At 47.3% G+C, this 21,641-nt stretch overlaps 1 protein-coding gene across 11 annotated transcripts in view; it reads left to right on the top strand.

Moving 5' to 3' along the window:
* Positions 1-21,641, top strand: part of LOC105499905 (calcium voltage-gated channel subunit alpha1 A) — a 433,831-nt gene that overhangs the window by 237,262 nt on the left and 174,928 nt on the right. For all 11 annotated transcript variants that reach the window (XM_011710610.3, XM_071087269.1, XM_071087268.1 and 8 more), the window contains one exon: positions 19,372-19,463. In XM_011710610.3, coding sequence (XP_011708912.2) covers positions 19,372-19,463 — 92 coding nt within the window. The remainder of the gene's footprint in view (positions 1-19,371; positions 19,464-21,641) is intronic.

The raw sequence follows: 21,641 nt of genomic DNA, 5'->3' as shown, positions 1-21,641 counted from the left end.
TGTTGTGAGTTTTGAATGAGTTAATATTTATAAATCATTTAGAATAGGAACTAGCACATGGTAAATAGTGGATAGAATCGTAGGAAAACAACTGATCGGGGGTTAATTTCTAACCGCTGTTTGTTACAGAGGTCCTCCCTAGCACTGTGTGGTCATTTTAAATTTAAATGATTCAGAATTAAATGAAATTTAAAACTCAGTTCCTCATTCACACTAGTCACATTTTAAGTGCTCAAAGCCCACAGGTGACTAGTGGCTACTATACTTGGCAGCACAGATTGAGAACAGATTTATCATCCAGAAAGTTCTGTCGGACAGTGTTGATCAAGGCCACGTGAGGGTCTGGGTGCAGTGGCTCACACCTGTAATCCCAGTGCTTTGGAAGGCCAAGGTGGGAGGATCACTGGAGGCCAGGGATTTGAGACCAGCCTGGGAAACAGAGAGACCCCATCTCTACCAACATTTTAAGAATTAGCCAGGCAAAGTGTTGCATGCCTGTAGTCCCAGCTACTCAGGAGGCTGAAACAGGAGGATTGCTTGAGCCCAGGAATTTGAGGCTGCAGAGTGAGCTATAATGGCACCGCTGCACTCCAGTTTGGGTGACAGAGTGAGACCTGTCTCTAAACATAAAAAATAAAAATTTAGGTGGGTCGTAGTAGCTCCCGCCTGTAATCTCAGCACTTTGAGAGGCCAAGGTGGGCAGATCACAAGGTCAGCCATCCTCACTAACATGGTGAAACCCCGTCTCTACTAAAAATACAAAAAAATTAGCCAGGCGTGGTGGCGCATGCCTGTAGTCCCAGCTACTTGGGAGGCTGAGGCAGGAGAATTGCTTGAACCCGGGAGGCTTCAAGAATTGCTTGAACCCAGGAGGTTGCAGTGAGCCGAGATTGTGCCACTGCAGTCCAGTATGGGCGACAGAGTGCGACTCTGTCTCAAAATAAATAAATAAATAAATAAAAATTAAAATGCAAAGACTACCTGAGGAAATGTCTGCAAGTCAACCAGAATAACACAGCAACCCCAATAGGAAAACAGGCCGAAAATGTGAACAGGCAGATCAGGGAAGTGAAGTCTGAAAAGCTAATCAGCCTATGACATGGTACTCGAAGTCATTTGTAATCAGAAAGATGGAAATGAAAGCAGTATCTCTGTACGCCTTTAATACTGGGGGAAAAAATAGGTGAATAAGCCAAGGGTTTCCAGGGATGCGGGAACGGAGGAAAGTCTTGCACCACTCAAAGGGGTGTGGCCCAGGGAGGCCACTCTGGAGACATATCAGTAGTACTCAGTCCAATGAAGTCCAGCACTGTCAGCGGTTATGTCCCCAGGCACCCATCTCAGGCACATTCTTACCAGGTTTGCTAGGGGCAGGTACTAGAATGCTTACTCCAGCACCATCTATATAAGGGGAGCTGAAGGCCACCTGCTGTCTCTCCTGGGGACCAGGAAGCGGCATGTGACAGAGGCAGCCATGGAGCACCAGAATGAATGAGAGCTCCGGGCCGCATATCCAACAGATACTATGGGATGCGGCTTTTAAAAATATGGTTGTTGCCGGGCACGGTGGCTCATGCCTGTAATCCCAGCACTTTGGGAGGCCTAGGCAGGTGAATCACCTGAGGTCAGGAGTTCCAGACCAGCCTGGCCAACATGGCAAAACCCTGTCTCTACCAAAGATACAAAAATTAGCTGGATATGGTGGCGGGTGCCTGTAATCCCAACTACGCGGAGGCTGAGGCAAGAGAATCGCTTGAACCCGGGAGGCAGAGGTTGCAGTGAGCCGACGTCATGCTACTGCACTCCAGCCTGGGTGACGAGCAAAACTCTGTCTCAAAAAATTTAAAAAACAAAAAATAAAAATATGGTTCTTGGTGAAAACAGGAAACAACAGAATGTGTCTAACTTCATCCTGTTTATGTCAGTTAAAAATAGACACACTCAAAATATCGCACGTGTTTTTGCGAGAATGCACTCCTATAAGGCCAAATTAAACATTCTCTCAGTTGTCTCGGAGGGAGAAGAAGGAAAGTAGGGTGTAGAGATAAAGGGGAATTAATGCATGAATGGATGAAGGTATAAACAAGAGAGAGGCATTGCACAGACTAACGGTGAAGATATCCCGTAATCTGAGGAGAGCAAAGAACTTGACTCTGCATTTGAAGATTCAGAAAATGAATTTCAGAAATAGTTTTCTCGCCGGGGGGGTGGCTCACTCCTGTAACCCCAACACCTTGGGAGGGCGAGGCAGGTGGATCACTTAAGGTCAGGAGTTCGAGACCAGCATGTGAAACCTGGTCTCTACTGAAAATACAGAAATTAGCCAAGCATGGTGGCATGTGCCTGTAATCCCAGCTACTCAGGAGGCTGAGGCAGGAGAATCACTTGAACCCAGGAGGCAGAGGTTACATTGAGCCGAGATCACGCCATTGTACTCCAGCCTTGGCAACAGAGCAAGACTTTGCCTCAAAAAAAAAAAAAAAAAGAAGAAGAAGAAGAAGAAAGCTGGGTGATTTAAGAATGAACTTGAAGGGGATCGCTCAGTCCTCAATTTAGGAGTGGCAAAAATATAGACTGTATGGGAAGCAGTTATGCTCCTTGGTACCCATCTCAGAAATATTTGGCCTGAGTCTGTAAGAGGCAGGTACTTTATCTAACCTGAGGTTAGGGAGTCACTACATCCCCATCTCCTCCCCTGCTTTCTAACCATGCTAACGTCTCCTTCTCACTCTCCTGTCTCGTCTCCTTCTCACTAATCTGCCTATTTACATTTTGGGCCTGTTTTCCTATTGGGGCTGCTGTGTTATTCTTGCTGATTTGCAAACATTCCTCTATGTCATCTTTTTAATTTTGTTTTAATTTTTAGAGACAGGATGTCATTCTGTTGTACTGGCTGTAGTGACGTAGCTCACTGCGGCCTCAAACTCTTGGGCTCAAACTCCTGTCCTCTGCCTCCACTTCTCAATTGGTAACCTCACTTCTCTCCATGAGGTCTCTCCAGCCCCAGGGCCTTTGCACATGTTCCCCTCTCTTCTGAGTGGCACATGGTAGTTGCTCCTCTATAAATATTTATTGACATCCTGACTTCCAACCAGCAGAGAAAAATTGAGCTCCTTCCCATGCTCAGGCTAGTGAAGGCATGAGCTTGGCTGAGGCCCCAGTGGGGAAGGTGAGTGGTGTGGCAGAGTTAACCAGGAGCAGCATGGTGGAATGAGTGAAGCAAGACACAGCACCCAGGCACCACATGTTGGCTGGACAAGTCGTTTAACCCTATGGGTCTCAATTTCCCTATCAATGAAAGGGAGAATAGAACAAGTCCCTGGTAAGCAGCATAAAATGAGTTCGCAGACTGTAAAGTAACAAGCCCACAACCTGGCAGAGAATAAATTTAATGAATATTGGCTCCTTATATCAGCAAGTTCTGATATAACCTAGCTACAATTAAGCAAATAAAATTAGAGGCCAGGCACGATGGCCCACACCTGTAATCCCAGCACTTTGGGGGGCCAAGACAGGTGGATCACCTGAGGTCAGGAGTTCGAGACCAGGCTGGCCAACATGATGAAACCCCATCTCTACTAAAAATACAAAAAATTAGCCAGGCATGGTGGCACATGCCTGTAGTCCCAGCTACTTGGGAGGCTGAGGCAGGAGAATCACTTGAACCTGGGAGGTGGAAGTTGCAGTGAGCCAAGATTGCGCCACTGCACTCCTGTCTGGTCGACAGAGTGAGATTTGTCTCCAAAGCAAAAGAAGTCTGGAGGCCAGGAGGTTGGTTGCAGGGTTGGTTCCATGGCTCAACAATGTCTCCAAAGAGTCTTTTTCATCTTTCCACTCTAACATCGTCACTGTAAGGACTTTCTTTAACATTTACCACTCACAGCCCCAAGATGACTGCCTTGGTTCTTTTTTTTTTTTTTTTTTTTCCTTCAGATAGAGTCTCACTCTGTCGCCCAGGCTGGAGTGCAGTGGCGGAATCTCGGCTCACTGCAACCTCTGCCTCCTGGGTTCACGTGATTCTCCTGCCTCAGCCTCCTGAGTAGCTGGGATTACAGGTGCCTGCCACCGCACCTGGCTAATTTTTGCATTTTGTTTTTAGTAGAGATGGGGTTTCACCATATTGGCCAGGCTGGTCTTGAACTCCTGACCTCAGGTGATCCACCTGCCTCGGCCTCCCAAAGTGCTGGGATTACAGGCATGAGCCACCACGCCTGGCCAATGACTGCCTCAGTTCTAAGATACTTACCCAGCCATCCACGTAGACAGACACAAACCATCCGGCCAAAGAAGAGGGAGAGGAAGGGCTGTCTCTTACCATGCAACTCATCTCAAGGGGAATAAATCCTTTTCCAGAAGCACCCAGCAGATTTTTCACCCAGATCCTGTTAGACCTACAACTGAGTCATGTGACAAGCGCTCTCATTGCAAGGAATCTTGGGAAAAAGAGAATATTAGGCATTTTCTGCCTTTGATGAGAGGTGGGCTCTGCCAGCAAGGAAGGGGGTGGGTGGTAGCTCTTGGATGGACATCTGTGTCTTCCACTATTCTTTTTTTTTTTTTTTTTTAAAGAGACAAGGTCTCACTCTGATGCCCAGGCAGAAGTGCAGTGGCACAATCACAGCTCACTGCTGCCTCAACCTGCCAGGCTCAGGTGATCCTCCTGCCTCAGCCTCACGAGTAGCTGGAGGAGTGCATCACCATGGCTGGCTAATTTTTATATTTTTTGTAGAGATGGGGTCTCCTTATGTTGCCCAGGCTGGTCTTGAACTCCTGAGCTCAAGCAATCCTCCTGCCTTAGCCTCCCAAAGTGCTGGGATTACAGGCATAAGCCACTACGCCTGGACTCTCTTCTTTAAATACTGAGCCTTCCACCTCTTCTAGAATATACTCTGTTAGTTATCAACCACACTTTCCTACATTTTTGCTTCATTAGCCATTCAGTAAACATTTATTGAGTGCCTACTGTATGCCAGGCACAGCGTTAGGTGCTGGAGATGCTATTAACAAAACAGATGAAAATTTCTAAAAAATAAAATAAAAAATAAAAATAAATTTCGCAAAGCCAGGCACAGTGACTTATGCCTATAGTTCCAGCTACTCAGGAGGCTGAGGCAGTAGGATCTCATGAGACTGGGAGTTTGAGTCCAGCCTGGGCAACAGAGTAAGACCCTGTCTTTAAAAAAGAAAAGAAGGCTGGGCGTGGTGGCTCACACCTGTAATCCTAGCACTTTGGGAGGCCAAAGCGGGTGAATCACAAGGTCAGGAGTTTGAGATTAGCCTGACCAACATGGTGAAATCCCGCCTCTACTAAAAATGTAAAAATTAGCCAGGCATGGTGTCAAGTGCCTGTAATCCCAGCTACTTGGGAGGCTGAGGCAGGAAAATTGCTTGAACCTGGAAGGCGGAGGTTGCAGTGAGCCGAGATCGTGCCACTGCACTCCAGCCTGGGCAACAGAGTGAGACCCTGTCTCAAAAAAAAGAAGAAAAAGGAAAAGGAAAAGAAAAGAAAAACAAAAGAAAAAAGAAAAGGAAAAAAAAGAGAAGAAGAGAAAAGAGAAAAGAAAAATCCTGCCCTACGGAGATGGACATGCTAGAACATCACAGTCCAATGGAACTTTCTGCAGTGATGAAAGTGTTCTATGTATGCACCGTCCACATGTGGCTTGGGAGCACTTAAAACGTGACTGGTACAAGTGAATTTTTCATTTAATTTAAATGAATTTAAATCTATATTTAAATAGCTATGTGTGGCTAGTGGTTACTTTATTGGGCAGTGCAGCTCTCTAAAGGCCAAGAGATACATCATCAACTTCTCTCCCTTGACCCATATTCAGTTCTCTGCCACCCTGAAAATCTCCTGTCCTGCCTGGGCTCACATTTCCAATTCTTCTCTTGTTCTCCCTCAACCATCAGCCCCAGCAAGACTGATACGACCCTGATGCCACATGAAATGCATTTCTTCATCCTTTACTCTTACTCATCTCTGTGCGGTCCTGGAGACCAATGACTGTTCCTTTCTCAAAATGCTTTTCTATTTTTGTGTGTTTTTGTTGTTGCTATTGTTTTTTGGTTTTTTTTGAGATGGAGTTTCGCTCTCGTCGCCCAGGCTGGAGTGCGATAGTGAGATCTCGGCTTACTGCAACCTCTGCCTCCCAGGTTCAAGCGATTCTCCTGCCTCAGCCTCCCAAGTAGCTGGGATTACAGGCGCCTGCCACCACGGCTGGCTAATTTTTTGTATTTTTGGTAGAGACGAAGTTTCGCCATGTTGGCCAGGCTGATCTCGGACTCCTAACCTCAGGTGATCCACCTGCCTCAGTCTCTCAAAGTGCTGGGATTACAGGCATGAGCCACCGTGCCCAGCCTCAAAATGCTTTTGAACTTGACTGTCAGGTATGCCATTCTCTACCGAGTCTCCTCCCATGTCTGTGTCTTCTCCCTCTTTCTCACAAATCTCTTTCCTCTACTTGTCTCTTAAAATGCTCTCCTGCAATGCTCCACTGGGCACACTTAGCTTTTTCCACTTTACTCATCTACCCTGGGTTATCTGGTCTACCGTAACCCTGTCCTCTGCCACACCTCAATTATTCACCCACCCCAATATTTATTGAGTACCCACTAGGCCATGAAAGATGCTACCAAAAAAAGCACCTGTCCTCTTGGAGCTGACATTCTAGAAGAGGGCATGAATAATAAATACGACTTAATAAATAGTATGGCCAGGCTTGGTGGCTTACACCTGTAATCCAAACACTAGGAGGCCAAGATGAGAGGATCAGTTGAATCCAGGAGTTTGAGACCAGCTTGGGCAACGTAGTGGGACCCTGTCTCTACAAAAAAATATATATATAAAAAATTAGGTGGGTAGGGTGGTGCATGCCTATAGTTCCAGCTACTTGGGAGGACACGGTGGAAGGATTGCTTGAGCCCAAGAGGTCAAGGCCGCAGTGAGCTGTGACTGTGCCACTGCACGCCAGCCTGGGTGACAGAGGGAGATCCTGTCTTAAAAATAAATAAACAAACAAACAAACAGTATAATTCCAGGTAGTGAAGGGGCAGGATCTCTTTAGCTAGGAAGTTGAGGGATGTTCTCTCTGAGAAGACAGAATCTGAGTTTCAACCTGAAGAATTCGAAGAGGCCAGCTGGGTAAAAGATGAGAGTTGAAGGAATGGGGATGGCAGAGGAGACAGCCAATATAGTAATTCTCAATAAAGCAGAAAATGAGCTTTTCCTGCTAGCAGGACAGAAAGGAAGTCGGAGTGGCCAGGGTGTTGTGGGACAAGGTGGTCAGCAGGAGTCACATCACGCAAAGTCATGTGGTCATGGTAGAGTTTAAATTTTACTCCACGCCTGATGGAAGCCATTGGAAGATTTTAACTGAGGAGTGACAGAAAACTGGCATCTCAAACTCAACATGTCTACAACCCAGTTCTTGATCTTCCTCGAAACCTTCTTCCTCCATCTTCCCCTTCTCCATTGACAGCAACTCCATGCTTCAGGTAGCTCAGGCCAAAACCCTGGAATCGCCCTTGACACTTCTCCCTCCTGCTCCACACTCAGTCTTTCCATTGGAAGCCCTAGGGGCTGCCATGTTCACACCGCCTGACATACTATATATTTTTCCATTATTGTTTTGTTCTTGGCAGCATCTTTAGGAACTCTGAGTATCTGGCACATAGTAGGTGCTCGCTAAATCCTTGTTGAATAAATGAATGAACATCACTCCGTGGTCCTTTCAGAACCAGAGCCATTCTTCCCTTTCTTCACCACCCTTTTCCCTCACCCTGCCCAACTAGTCACAGGAGTTAGAGGACAACACAGTGGAGAACTGGGATTCTGGAGTCTTGTGGCCGATCTGGGGTTCGAGTTCTTACTCAGCGGTAGGAACCTCCACGTGGGATTAACTTATCTGGGCTTTAGTTTCCTCCTCTGTAAAATGGGCCTCAAACTGCCAACCACTGGGATGCAGGGAGGATTTGATGAGCCCAGGCAGGCTCCCTGGAGCACAGCAATCAATGGCAGCTATATATAAACCAGGGCCTCTTTTGTACTCCCACTGCCTTTGTCCTAGTTCCAGCCCTCATTACACCAGCCTGCTCTTGCGGCTCCCTCCTAACTTCTGCTCCATCACCACCAATCTGTCCTTTCAGCTGTCAGGCTTGTCTTCCGAACGCCAACCCTAATCACATCCCTTCCTGCTCCAAAACCTTACATGACTCTCACTGTCCACAGGACAAGACCCAGCATCTAGTTGACAGCCTCCACTGTCCAGCTCACCCAGCCTCTCCCCTACCACGTACACTGAGTGAAGCCTTCTGCCTCCATAGGGCGTTCTTAGGCAGAGAAGCCTCCCTTATCTTCCTGTTCCCCTCCTAATTCCTTCTTATCCTTCCCGAGAGGAGGCTGTGAGGTAATGCGTCTTGGGAGCCAGCTGGGATTGCACAGGGAGGTGAGATTATCTGCATTTCCGAGGCTTGAACAAGTTAAGGCGGTGGGAAAGGTCACACAATGAGAAAATGCAGGGCCAGGATTTAACCCGTCTTGAGATGTTCTGACTGTGCTATGCTGCCTCCCCGGACATGAGCTCTGCGATAATGCTGTCGCCGGGCTGTAATCGTTTCCTCTTCATCCCTGCCTCCTCTATCCCTGGGGTCAGAGGACTTGTAGTTGAATCTCTCATTCACTCATTGGCGTGGTCTCTCCCTAAAGCAGGGTGGCGTTTGTCTCAGTGTTATCGCTGCATCCAGTGCAACCTCCCTGGTCCAGGCTCATCAGTGTTCACCCGCATCAATGCAGTTGCCTCCTCCTCAATCTCCCAGCTTCCGGCCTTGCACCCAAGAGGGATCGTATTTTAACACAAGTCAGATGACATCCCTCCTCCCCTCAGAACCCTCCATGGCTCACACCTTACTCAGAGCAAAAGCCAAAGTCCTCTCCACAACACACAAAGCCCTGCACCATCCATCACCTCCCTGCCTTCCTCCCCTCGCACTCTCCCCCTCGCTCGCTCTGCTCCAGCCACACCAACTCATCCCTGTTTCTCAAATACACCAGGCATGGTCTAGCTATTTAATGCATGGTCCAGCTGGGTGCATTTGAAGAATAGGGATGAATTGGTGTGGCTGAGACAGAGTGAGTGAGGGGGAGAGTGGAGGAGGACCTGTGCACCAGCTGGACCTTTGTACCAGCTGTTCCCTTTGCCTAGAGTTTTCCCCGACATATTCCCATATTCGTATGGCTTACTGTCCTGCCTCCCTTGCTTTCTCCCAGTCTTTATTCAAATATCTATTTCTCTGCACTTGTGCTGTCTGATACAGTCACCGCTGGCCACATGTGGCCTTCGAGCCCTTCAATTGAAACACATGAAAGTGTAGAATATTGACCAGATTCCACGGGAAATAATGTGCAAAATGTCTTTTCTTTCTTAAGATACAGGATTTCGCTCTGTCTCCCAGCCTGGAATGCAGTGGCACGATCAAAGCTCACTGCAGCCTCAAACTCCCAAACTCAAATGATCCTCCCACCAACAGCCTCCCGAGTAGCTGGGGTTACAGGCACACACCACAACGCCATGCCAATTTTTAAAATTATTATTATTTTTATTATTAGCGACAAGGTCTTGCCATGTTGCTCAGGCTGGTCTGGAACTCCTGGCCTCAAGTGATCCTCCTGCCTCAGCCTCCCGAGTAGCTGAGATTATAGGCAGGAGCTTTTGTGCCCAGCAGGTCTACAATTTTATTAGAATGATTCAGTCTGGGCGCAGTGGCTCATGCCTCAAATACCAGCATTTTGGGAGGTCAAGGTAGGTGGATTGCTTGAGCTCAGGAGTTCGAGACCAGCCTGGCCAATATGGTGAAACCCCATCTCTCAAAAAAATGCAAAAATTAGCTGGGCGTGGTGGCTCATGCCTGTAGTCCCAGCTACTTAGAAGGCTGAGGCAGGAGGATCACCTGAGCCCGGGAGGCGGAGGTTGCAATGAGCTGAGATCGAGCCACTGCACTCCATCCTGGGCAAAAAGGAGACCCTGTCTCAATAAATAAATAAATAAATAAATAAATAAATAAATAAACTAATAAACTAACTTTACCTGTTTCTTTTTACTTTTTTAATGTGGCTAATAGAAAATTTAAAATTTTTTTTTTTTTTTTTTTTTGAGACAAAGTCATGTTCTGTCACCTAGGCTGGAGGGCAGTGGCATGATCTCGGCTCACTGCAACCTTCACCTCCCAGGTTCAAGTAGTTATCCTGCCTCAGCCTCCGAGTAGCTGGGATTACAGGCGCCCACCACCACGCCCAGCTAATTTTTTGCATTTTTAGTTGAGATGGGGTTTCACCATGTTGGCCAGGCTGGTCTCGAACTCCTGACCTCAGGTTATCTGCCCGCCTTGGCCTCACAAAGTGCTGGGATTACAGGCATGAGCCACCACGCCTGGCCATAAAATTTCGTAAATAGCTCTTAATAGATTTCTCCTGGGCAGTGCTAGTCTGAACACTTTTTTTTGGACGGAGTTTCGCTCTCTTGCCAGGCAGGAGTACAATGGCTCGATCTCAGCTCATTGCATCCTCTGCCTCCCAGGTTCAAGTGATTCTCCTGCCTTAGCCTCCCAAGTAGCCTGGGACTGCAGGGGCCCACCACCACACCCAGCTAATTTTTGTATTTTTAGTAGAGACAGGGTTTCACCATATTTGCCAGGCTGGTCTCGAACACCTGGCCTTGCAATCCGCTTGCCTCAGCCTCCCAAAGTGCTGGCGTGAGCCACTGCCCCTGGCTTTCTTTTTTTTTTTTTTCTGAGACTTAAGTTTCACTCTTACTGTCCAGGCTGGAGTGCAATGGCGTGATCTCAGCTCACCGCAACCTCTGCCTCCCAGGTTCAAGCTTTTCTCCTGCCTCAGCCTCCAAGTAGCTGGGATTACAGGCGTGAGCCACCACGCCCGGCCCTGAACACTTTTAACACTGAAGTGGTTCCCTTCCAGGTGGTAAAGAGCAGGTGCCTTTACTGATAGAAATGTCACCACTCCGGCCGGGCGCGGTGGCTCAAGCCTGTAATCCCTGCACTTTGGGAGGCCGAGACGGGCGGATCACGAGGTCAGGAGATCGAGACCATCCTGGCTAACACGGTGAAACCCCGTCTCTACTAAAAATTACAGAAAGCTAGCGGGGCGCGGTGGCGGGCGCCTGTAGTCCCAGCTACTCGGGAGGCTGAGGCAGGAAAATGGCGTAAACCCGGGAGGCGGAGCTTGCAGTGAGGTGAGATCCGGCCACTGCACTCCAGCCTGGGTGACAGAACGAGAATCCGTCTCAAAAAAAAAAAAAAAAAAAAAAAGAAATGTCACCACTCCCCTCACACCCCCAGCCCCATGTCACTGACACATCCTTTCCCCTTGCTCTTTGGCGACTTTCTCCTAAGTACTCATCACCCTAACATCTGTCGTACAGGTACACCTCAGAGACACTGCTGGTTTGGTTCCAGGTCACCATAATAAGGCGAATATTGTAATAAAGTGAGTCATGTGCCTTTTTTTGGTTTCCCAGTGCGCATAAAAGTTATGCTTACACTATAGTCTATTAAGTGCATGACAGTGTTATGTCTAAAAAAAAAAAAAAAAGTACATACCTTAATTTTAAAATGCATTAGCGCTGGGCACAGCAGCTCACGCTTGCAATCCCAACACTTTGGGAGGCCAAGGCAGGAGGACTGCTTGAGCCCAGGGGTTTGAAACCAAGCAACAAAGTGAGACCCCGTTTCTACACAAAAAGTTATTTTTAAAAATAGCTGCTTATGGTGGCACATGCCTGTGAGTCCAGCTACATGAGAGGCTGAGGTGGGAGGCTCGCTTGAGCCCGAGAGATTGAGGCTGCAGCGAGCTATGATCACACCACTGCACTCTTCTTGCCTGGGAGACAGAGTGAGACCGTATCTCTCAACAAAAATTACAAATTAAAAAAATAAAAAGGCTGGGCACAGTGGCTCACGCCTGTAATCCCAACAGTTTGTGAGGCCAAGGTGGGTGGATCACTTGAGGTCAAGAGTTCAAAACCATCCCAGCCAACTTGGTGAAACCCCGTCTCTATTAAAAATACAAAAAATAGCCGGGTGTGGTAGCGCACACCTGTAAGCTCAGCTACCGGGGAGGCTGAGGCACGAGAATTGCTTGAACCTGGGAGGTGGAGGGAGGGTGCAGTGAGCCGAAATTGCACCACTGCACTCCAGCCTGGGTGACAGAGTGAGACTCTGTCTCAAAAAAAAAAATTAAAAATAAAAATAAATAAATAAATAAAAATGTTTTATTACTTAAAAAAAAAAAGTTGACAATCATCTGAGCCTTCAGCGAGTCCTCGTCTTACTGGTGAAGGGTCACTGGCTCAATGTCGATGGGTGCTGACTGATCGGGGTGGTGGTTGCTGAAGACTGGGGTGGCTGTGACATCAAGGAAATTTTCTGCATCCATCGACTCTTCCTTTTACGAAAGATTTCTCTAGTATGAGATGCTCGTTGACAGCATTTTACCCACAGTAGAACTTTTTTTCAAAATTGGAGTCAGTCCTCTCAAACCCTGCCACTGCTTTGCCAACTAAGTTTATGTCATATTCTAAATCCCATGTTGTCGTTTTAACGGTGTTCACAGAATTTTCACCAGGAGTAGTCTCCATCTCAAGAAATCGCTTTCTTTGCTCTTCCGTAACAAGTAACTCCTCGTGCATTGAAGTTTGATCATGAGGCTGCAGCAATTCAGTCACATCTTCAGGCTCCACTTCTAATTCTAGTTCTCTTGCTATTCCATCACATCTGCAGTGACTTCGTCCAGTTAAGTCTTGAACTCCTCAAAGTCATCCATGAGGATTGGAGTTGACTTCCTCAAAATTCCTATTAACGTTGATATTGTGACCTGTTCCCATGAATCACAGATGTTCTTTTTGTTGTTGTTCATTGTGGATTTTTTTTTTTTTAATTGAGTTGAGGTCTCACCATGTTGCCCAGACTGGTCTTGAACTCCTGGCCTCAAGTGATCCTCCTGCCTTGGTCTCCCTAAGTTCTAGGATTACAGGCATGAGCCACTGGAACCAGCCACAAATGTTCCTAATGGTATCTAGAATGGTGAATCCTTTCCAGAAAGTTTTCAATTTCCCTTGCCCAGGTGCATCAAAGGAATTTGTCTATGGCAGCTATAGCCTTATGAAATGTATCCCTTAAATAATAAGACTTGAAATACGGCCGGGCGCGGTGGCTCAAGCCTGTAATCCCAGCACTTTGGGAGGCTGAGACGGGTGGATCACGAGGTCAGGAGATCGAGACCATCCTGGCTAACACGGTGAAACCCCGTCTCTACTAAGAAATACAAAAAACTAGCCGGGCGAGGTGGCGGGCGCCTGTAGTCCCAGCTACTCGGGAGGCTGAGGCCGGAGAATGGCGTGAACCCGGGAGGCGGAGCTTGCAGTGAGCTGAGATCCGGCCACTGCACTCCAGCCTGGGCTACAGAGCGAGACTCCGTCTCAGAAAAAAAAAAAAGACTTGAAAAACAAAATTACTTCTTGATTCATGGGCTACAGAATGAATGTTGTGGCTGGGCATGGTGGCTCACACCTATAATCCCAGCACTTTGAGAGGCTGAGGCAGGTGGGTCACTTGAGGTCAGGAGTTCAAGACCAGCCTGGTCAACATGGTGAAACCCCATCGCTACTAAAAATACAAAAATTAGCTGGGCTGGGTGGTGTGTGACTTTAATCCCAGCTACTTGGGAGGCTGAAGCAGGAGAATTGCTTGAACCCCCTAGAAGACGGAGGTTGCAGTGAGCCAAGATCATACCATTGCAGCGACAGAGTGAGACTCTGCCTCAAAAAAAAAAAAAAAAAAAAAAAAAAAGAGGCCGGGCGCGGTGGCTCAAGCCTGTAATCCCAGCACTTTGGGAGGCCGAGACGGGCGGATCACAAGGTCAGGAGATCGAGACCAGCCTGGCTAAATACGGTGAAACCCCGTCTCTACTAAAAAATACAAAAAACTAGCCGGGTGAGGTGGCGGGCGCCTGTAGTCCCAGCTACTCGGGAGGCTGAGGCAGGAGAATGGCATAGACCCGGGAGGCGGAGCTTGCAGTGAGCTGAGATGCGGCCACTGCACTCCAGCCTGGGCGACAGAGCGAGACTCCGTCTCAAAAAAAAAAAAAAAAAAAAGAATGTTGTGTTAGAAGACATAAAAACAACATTCATCTTCTTGTACACATCCATCAGAGGTCCTGGATAACCAGTGCATTGTCAGCAGTAATATTTTTGAAAGAAATATTTTTTCTGGCTGGGTACAGTGGCTTGCACCTGGAATCCCACCACCTTGGCAGGCCGATGCAGGTGGATCACCTGAGGTCAGGAGTTCAAGACCAGCCTGGCCAACATGGTGAATCCCCAAGTCTACTAAAAATACAAAAAAAAATTATCCAGGCATGGTAGCAGGTGCCTGTAATCCCAGCTACCCCGGAGGCTGAGGCAGGAGAATCGCTTGAACCTGGGAGGCGGAGGTTGCAGTGAGCCAAGGTCGTGCCATTGCACTCCAGCCTGGGCAACAAGAGTGCAACTTCGTCCAAAATATATATATTGTATTATATATGTATATTTTCTGAGTAGATCTCAACAGTGGACTTAAAATATCAGTCATCCATGCTATAAACAGACGGGCTGTCATTCAGTCTTCATTGTTCCATTTATAGAGCACAGGCAAAGTAGATTTAGCATAATTCTTAAGACCCTAGGACTTTTGGAATGGTAAATGAGCATTGGGTTCAACTTAAAGTCACCAGGAGCACTAGCCGCTAACAAGAGAGTCAGCCTGTCCTTTGAAGCTTTGAAGCCAGGCATTGACTTCTCTTCTCTAGCTATGAAAGTCCTAGATGGCATCTTTTTCCAATAGGGCATTTTGTCTACATTAAAAATCTGTTGTTTAGTGTCACCAGCTTCATTAATAATCTCAGCTAGATCTTCTGGATAACTTACCGCAACTTCTCCATCAGCACTTGCCACTTCACCTTGCACTTTTAGATTATGGGGACAGCTTCTTTCCTTAAACCTCATGAACCAAGACCTTCTAGCTTCAGATTTTTCTTCTGAAGCTTCCCCACCTCTCTCAGTCTTCACAGAATTGAAGAGAGTTAGGGGCTTGCTGTGGATTAGGCTTTGGCTTAAGGGAATGTTGTGGCTGGTTTGATCTTCTACCTAGACCATTAAAACTTTCTCCATGTCAGCAACAAGCCTGTCTCACTTTCTTATCATTGACGTGTTTACTGGAGTAGCCCTTTTAATTTCCTTCAGTAACTTTTCCTTTGCATTCACAACTTGGCTCACCTCTAGCTTATGGCCTTTTTTTTTTTTTTTTTTTTTTTTTTTTTTTTTTTTTTTTTGAGACAGGGTCTCACTCTGTTGCCCAGGCTGGAGTGCAGTGGTGCGATCACTGCTCACTGCAGCCTCAACTTCCTAGGACCAAGTGATCCTCCCACCTTAGCCTCCTAAATAACTGAGACCACAGGTGTGTACCACTACACCCAGCTAATTTTTTAATTTTCTGTAGAGATGAAGTCTCCCTATTTTGCCCAGGCTGGTCTCAAACTCCTAGGCTCAAGCCGTCCTCTCACCTCAGCCTCCCAAAGTGCTGGGATTACAGGCATGAGCCACCATCCCTGGCCCTGTCTCGGCTTTTGACATGCCTTCCTCACTGTGTTTAATCATTTCTAGCTTTTAATTTAAAGTGAGAGGCATGAGACTCTTCCTTTCACTTGAGCACTTAAAGGCCATTGTAAGGTTATACACTGACCTAATTTCAATATTGTTATGTCTCAGGGAATAGGAAGGCCCAAGGAAAGCAGGAGAGATGGGGGAATAACCAGTTGGCAAAACAGTCAGAACACACCCAATATTTATCGATCAAGTTTGCCATCTTCTATGGATGTGGTTCGTGGCACCCCCAAACAATTCCAATAGTCACATCAAAGATCACTGATCACAGATCACCATAACAGATGTAATAATTATGTAAAAGTTTGAAATACTGTAAGAATTACCAGAGTGTGACGCAGAGACGCGAGTGAGCACACACTGTTAGGGAAAAAAATGCCCTGATAGACTTCCTTGATGCAGGGTTGCCACAAATCTTCAATTTGTAAGAAACACAATATCTGCAAATTGCAGTAAAGCAAAGTACCGTGAAATGAAGTCTGCCTCGGCCGGTGTGGTGGCTCACACCCATAATCCCAGCACTTTGGGAGGCCAAGGCAAGAGGATCCCTTGAGCCCAGGAGTTGGAGGCCAGCCTGGGCAACACAGGGAGACTCCATCTCTAAAACAAAACAAAACAAAACAAAGCCTGCTTGTATTTATTGGGTTTACTCTCAGTCTCCCCCCACACAGAGACAGAGCCTGGCTTGTTATTAGTGCTCAGTTAATGTTTGTGAAGTGAAAAAGTAAGGACTTAGCCACTGCCTGTTCTTTGCTGTGAACACCTGACAGTTTTTATCTGCCAGCACAGAAGAAAACAAGGTGCAAGAAGAGAATAATGATCTCTAAGTCAGAATTTGAGGAACCCAAGTTAGTATCAGAAAGCTGGTAGGAGAAGAGAAAAATAAAGTAAATCAAATTAAAAGTTGAATGGGCCAGGTGCAGTAGCTCATACCTATAATCCCAGCACTTTGGGAGGCCAAAGTGAGAGGATCACTTGAGGCCAGGAGTTCAAGACCAGCCTGGGCAATATAGCAAGACCCCATCTCTACAAAAAATTTTTTAAATTTTCTGAATGTGTTGTTGTACACTTGTAGTCCCAGCTGCTTAGGAGGCAGAGGTGGGAGGATCGCTTGAGCCCAGGAGATTGAGGCTGCAAGTGAGCTGTTACTGCACCACTGTACTCAAGCCTGGGTGACAATAAGTCCCTGTCTCTAAAAATAAAAATAAATAAATTCATTTTTTGTAAAGTTGTATGTCATGGCCCCTGCCTACTCTGGCTTCATGGCTTGCTGCTTGAACCTCACCATCCAAATCCCAGTGGTGACACCATGTCATTTCTTGAATTTTCCAAGCCTCCTTCAGTCCCAAGCTCTCTGTCATGGCCGCTGTCTCAGCCTGGAAAGTTCTTTCCCCACTGGCCAGATTTCTCCTCATCTCTGGGAACTTGACTTGAAGTAGGGGGTATCCCCAGGCCCCGGACTAGTTAACACAACCTGCTGTGTGCCCCTCAAAGCCATTGTCTTCTGAGCTGAGAAGGCATCACACCTGCAACAGATTCATTCATTGTGTGCATGTTTTTCTTAAGTGCTTCTCTTCTGCATCAGCTCCGTGGGGCAGGGATAGTCTCGTGTGTCCCTCTACCCAGCATATAGGATGTGCTCAGACGCCCACTTGTGGATGGTGGAAAAGTAGGTCAGTCCAACCTAATATGCCCATCTCTCCTCTAGGAGTAATCTTGAGGAAAAAAAAAGTTGAGCACAGGCTTCGTGTTAGTTTAGGATGACCCAGAATAGACCCTGAAACAAGAATTTAGGGCAATCCTTGTGCAAGTAGTTCATCTGAGAGGTGACCCCAGAAAGGGTTGGAGAGGAAGAGGGGAGGTGGGGCAAAGAAGGATGAGTTGTCCTGTGGGCATTTGAGCTCAGTCCCACTGGAAGCCCATGTGGAACTTACATCTTAAGTGATCTAGAATGAGGGGTAGGGAGCTGGGGTATTGATCCACCAACTCCCAGCAATCTTTGGTTGAGGGCTGCTCCCTTAAAGTTCATTCCCTGGGCCTGCCTCAGCTTTGGAGAAAGCCCTGAGGCAAGAGGTACAGATACCAGTTGGCCACAGACTGAAGTGTTAACACCCAAGCCCCTGTATAAAACTGAAAAATCAAGCCAGGTGTGGTGGTTCCCGCCTATAATCCCAGATACTCAGTAGGCTAAGACAGGAGGATTGCTTGAGCCCAGGAGTTCAAGGCTGTATCGAGCTATGATTGCACCACTGCATTCCAGCCTGGGCATCAGAGCAAGACCCCATGTCTAAAATAAAAATAAACTGAAAAATCCCCAAGTTATTTGCCAACCTTCCATTAACCACAGACCCTCTGGTATTCGGCATTTCTTGTCCATTATATGAAGTTCTGATGACAATCTCTTTTATTGTATTGTGCCTTGACCATGCACTGTATATCACTTAGCTCTGAAATGGACATGTTCAGGAAACAGGGCCAGGAGGGACCCTGTATTTCAACAGCAATACTTTTACAAATGAGGTCTCATGACAGGGTCTTGCCCGGAGGGTTTCTACAGAAGCCTCATCCCACCTACCACTATCATCCTTCCTAACTTGCATTTACAAAAGGGACTCTTTTTGACCAGAGGCTTGGGGTCTGTAGCTGCCTTCTAGCCGACTGATGCTGGCTGGTCCACACAGGCAAGATCACACCCATTTTTTTGTTTTCTTATTTATTCCTGAGTAGCTTAGCATACCACCTGTGTGCCTGGCATTGTGCTGACCACTTTTTATCAACTTACTGAATCCTCACAGCCCTTAGAGGTATTGATACTATTGTTATCGAGGTTATACAAAAGGGGGAAACTGAGGCACAGAGCAGGGACGTTCTTTGCCCAAGGTCACCCAACTGGAAAGTGGCCGAGCTGGGATTTGAACCCATGCAGGCTGGGCTCTTAACACTGAACTGCTTTCCTGCCATTTGTTAAAGAGGTACAAACCAGGCCAGACACACGCCTGTAATCCCAGCACTTTGGGAGGCTGAGGCGGGTGGATCACCTGAGGTCAGGAGTTCACGACCAGCCTGGCCAACATGGTGAAACCCCGTTTCTACAAAAATGCAAAAAAAAGCACCCAGGCATGATGGCAGGTGCCTAGTAATCCCAGCTACTCGGGAGGCTGAGGCAGGAGAATCCCTTGAACCCGGGGGCAGAGGTTGCAGTGAGCTGAGATCGCGCCATTGCACTCCAGCCTGGGCAACAGAGCGAGACTCTGTCTCAAAAAAATAAATAAATAAAATAAAATAAAGAGTCACAAACCCCGAAAGGTCTGTCATTCCCCCAGGGCCCCAGGCCACCCCACAACCTATTGTCATTGTATGTTGTGAAATATACTGAATGTCACCCTAACCATGAGCCATCGGGAAGTTTCCATTTCTCTCACTGCAACATTTGTGGAACGTGAACCATCTGTTGGGGGTCTTTGTAAATCACCTTTTATCCCATGAGGCAGGTACTGTTAAGACCATTTTACAGGTGACAAAACTGAGGCCAGTGGTGTCGAGTCACCTGCCTGTGGTCACCCAGCCAATATAAGACGACTTGGAATCCCAAGCACCCCCGCCCTGCTGTCTGACCCCCGAAACCCACCCTCTGTTCTCCATTCTGGCTTCTTTCTTTCAGCATCTTGGCGACAGTTGGGACGGAGTTTGACCTACGGACGCTGAGGGCAGTTCGAGTGCTGCGGCCGCTCAAGCTGGTGTCTGGAATCCCAAGTGCGTGAGTTTCCGACCCTGACAAGGGGTTTGCTCAGGGGCCCCAGGAGCCCTCAGTTTCCCCTGTGTAGAGCATCTCAGGAGGCCACATCCCACCACCAGCCTGTGTGAGGGCAGTCTCCTCTTTGGGACTCCCTGTAGGGGACCCCGAGGAACGTGACTGTAGATCCCCATGAGCTCCTGAAAGCAAGCTAGGAGCCACGCCCATTTATTGAGCACCTGCTGTCTATCAAGAGCCATGCTAAGCACCACATGTGATCTCATTCAATGCTCACAGCCCTATGAAGTCGATAGGACTGATGTCTCTATTTTATGGAGGGGGAAACTGAGGCTCAGAGTGGTGGAAAAATTGGAGCAGGGTTTTGTGGCTCAGAAGTGGCAGAACTAGGAGCAAGTGTGACTCCAAGCCTGGGCAATGACCATTCCCATTTGCTGAGTGCCTGCTGTATACAGGGCACTGCAGGAGGACTTTACATGCATTACCTTATTTCATCCTCACAGTCATCCAGTGAACACCCATTTTACAGATGAGAAGGTTGAGGCTCAAGGAGGTTAAATTACTCACCTGAATTCTTACAGTGGACACTAACGAGCCCTAAAATTCATACCCATTCCTTGCTGCTTTCTCATGCTCCACAGATGCATCTCCTCCCCCTTTAGGGGTGGCTGCCATATGCAGGGTCAAGATTAAGTATAGGTTGAGCCGAAAAAAATGTAAAAAGCAAAAATAAAACAGGGCTGTCCTTTTTCTGTCTTCTTGTCTTGGTTAATAATAATAATTTAGCCGGGCATGGTGGCTCACGCCTGTAATCCCAGCACTTTGGGAGGATCACTTGAGGCCACAAGTTCAAGACCAGCCTGGGGAACATTGTGAGACCCCCCCCCCCATATCTACAATTTTTTTTTTTAAAATAAGCCAGGTTGGCTGGGCACAGTGGCTCACACCTGAAATCCCAGCGCTTTGGGAGACTGAAGTGGTAAGATAGCTTGAGCTCAGGAGTTTAAGAGCAGCCTGGGCAACATGGCAAAACCTCATCTCTACAGGAAAAAAAAAAAAAAGCAGGCATGGTGGTGCTACTTAAAAGGCTGAGGCAAGAGGGTCACTTGAGCCCAGGAGGTCAAGGCTGCAGTGAGCTGTGACAGCACCACTGCACTCCATCCTGGGCCACAGAGTGAGACCTTGTCTCACAAAACCATACAACAAAAAGTTTAAAAACAAACAAACAATGTATAGGCTGGGTGCAGTGGCTCACGCCTGTAATCCTACCACTTTGGGAGGCCAAGGCGGGTGAGCGGATCACCTGAAGTCAGGAGTTCGAGACCTGCCTGGTCAAAATGGCGAAACCCCATCTTTACTAAAAATACAAAAATTAGCCGGGTGTGGTGGTGGGCACCTATAATCCCAGCTACTTGGGAGGCTGAGGCAGAAGAACCATTTGAACCCGGAGGGTGGAGGTTGTAGTGAGCTGAGGTCATGCCACTGCACTCCAGCCTGGATGAAAGAGTGAAACTCCATCTCAAAAAAAAAAAAAAAAAAAAAAAGAAACACACTTACTATGTGCCAGACATTATTCTAAGTATTTCCATTTTTTTAAAGTCATGTATCCTCCCAACAAACTTGTGAGGTAGTTTCTCTTATTATCACCATTTTACATTTTATTGGCTTCGTTCTTCAGGCTCATTGCTACCCAGGTTTGAAGCGTAAGATTTCCCAGAGGATCCCCAGCAGGGTCTTTTCGTAGAAAGAAGACACTTCTATCCAAGGTCTCTGCAAGATCTCGGCAGATGCCTGCATCATATTAAATGAAGGGCCATCCCAAATCTAATAGTCCAAAGAGCCAGGTGCAGTGGCTCACACCTGTAATCCCAGCACTTTGGGAGGCCAAGGTGGGACGACTGCCTGAGGCCAGGAGTTCAAGACCAGCCTGGGCAACAAAGCAAGACGCTGTCTCTAAAAAAAATACAAAAACTAGCCAGGTATGGTGGTGTGTACCAGTAACCTCAGCTATAGGACGGAGACTGAGATGGGAGGATCGCCTGAGCCTGGGAGTTTGAAGCTGCAGTGAGCTGTGACGGTGCCACCGCACTCAGCCTGGGCAACAAAGTGAGAGATCCTGTCTCAAAAAATAAATTAAAAAAAAAAAAAAATATATATATATATATATATATGGCCCGATG

The sequence above is a fragment of the Macaca nemestrina genome, chromosome 20, assembly GCF_043159975.1.
Source record: "Macaca nemestrina isolate mMacNem1 chromosome 20, mMacNem.hap1, whole genome shotgun sequence".
Lineage (NCBI taxonomy): Eukaryota > Metazoa > Chordata > Mammalia > Primates > Cercopithecidae > Macaca > Macaca nemestrina.
The sequence above is the reverse complement of the archived record's forward strand: the minus strand, read 5'-3'. Positions and strand labels throughout refer to the sequence as shown.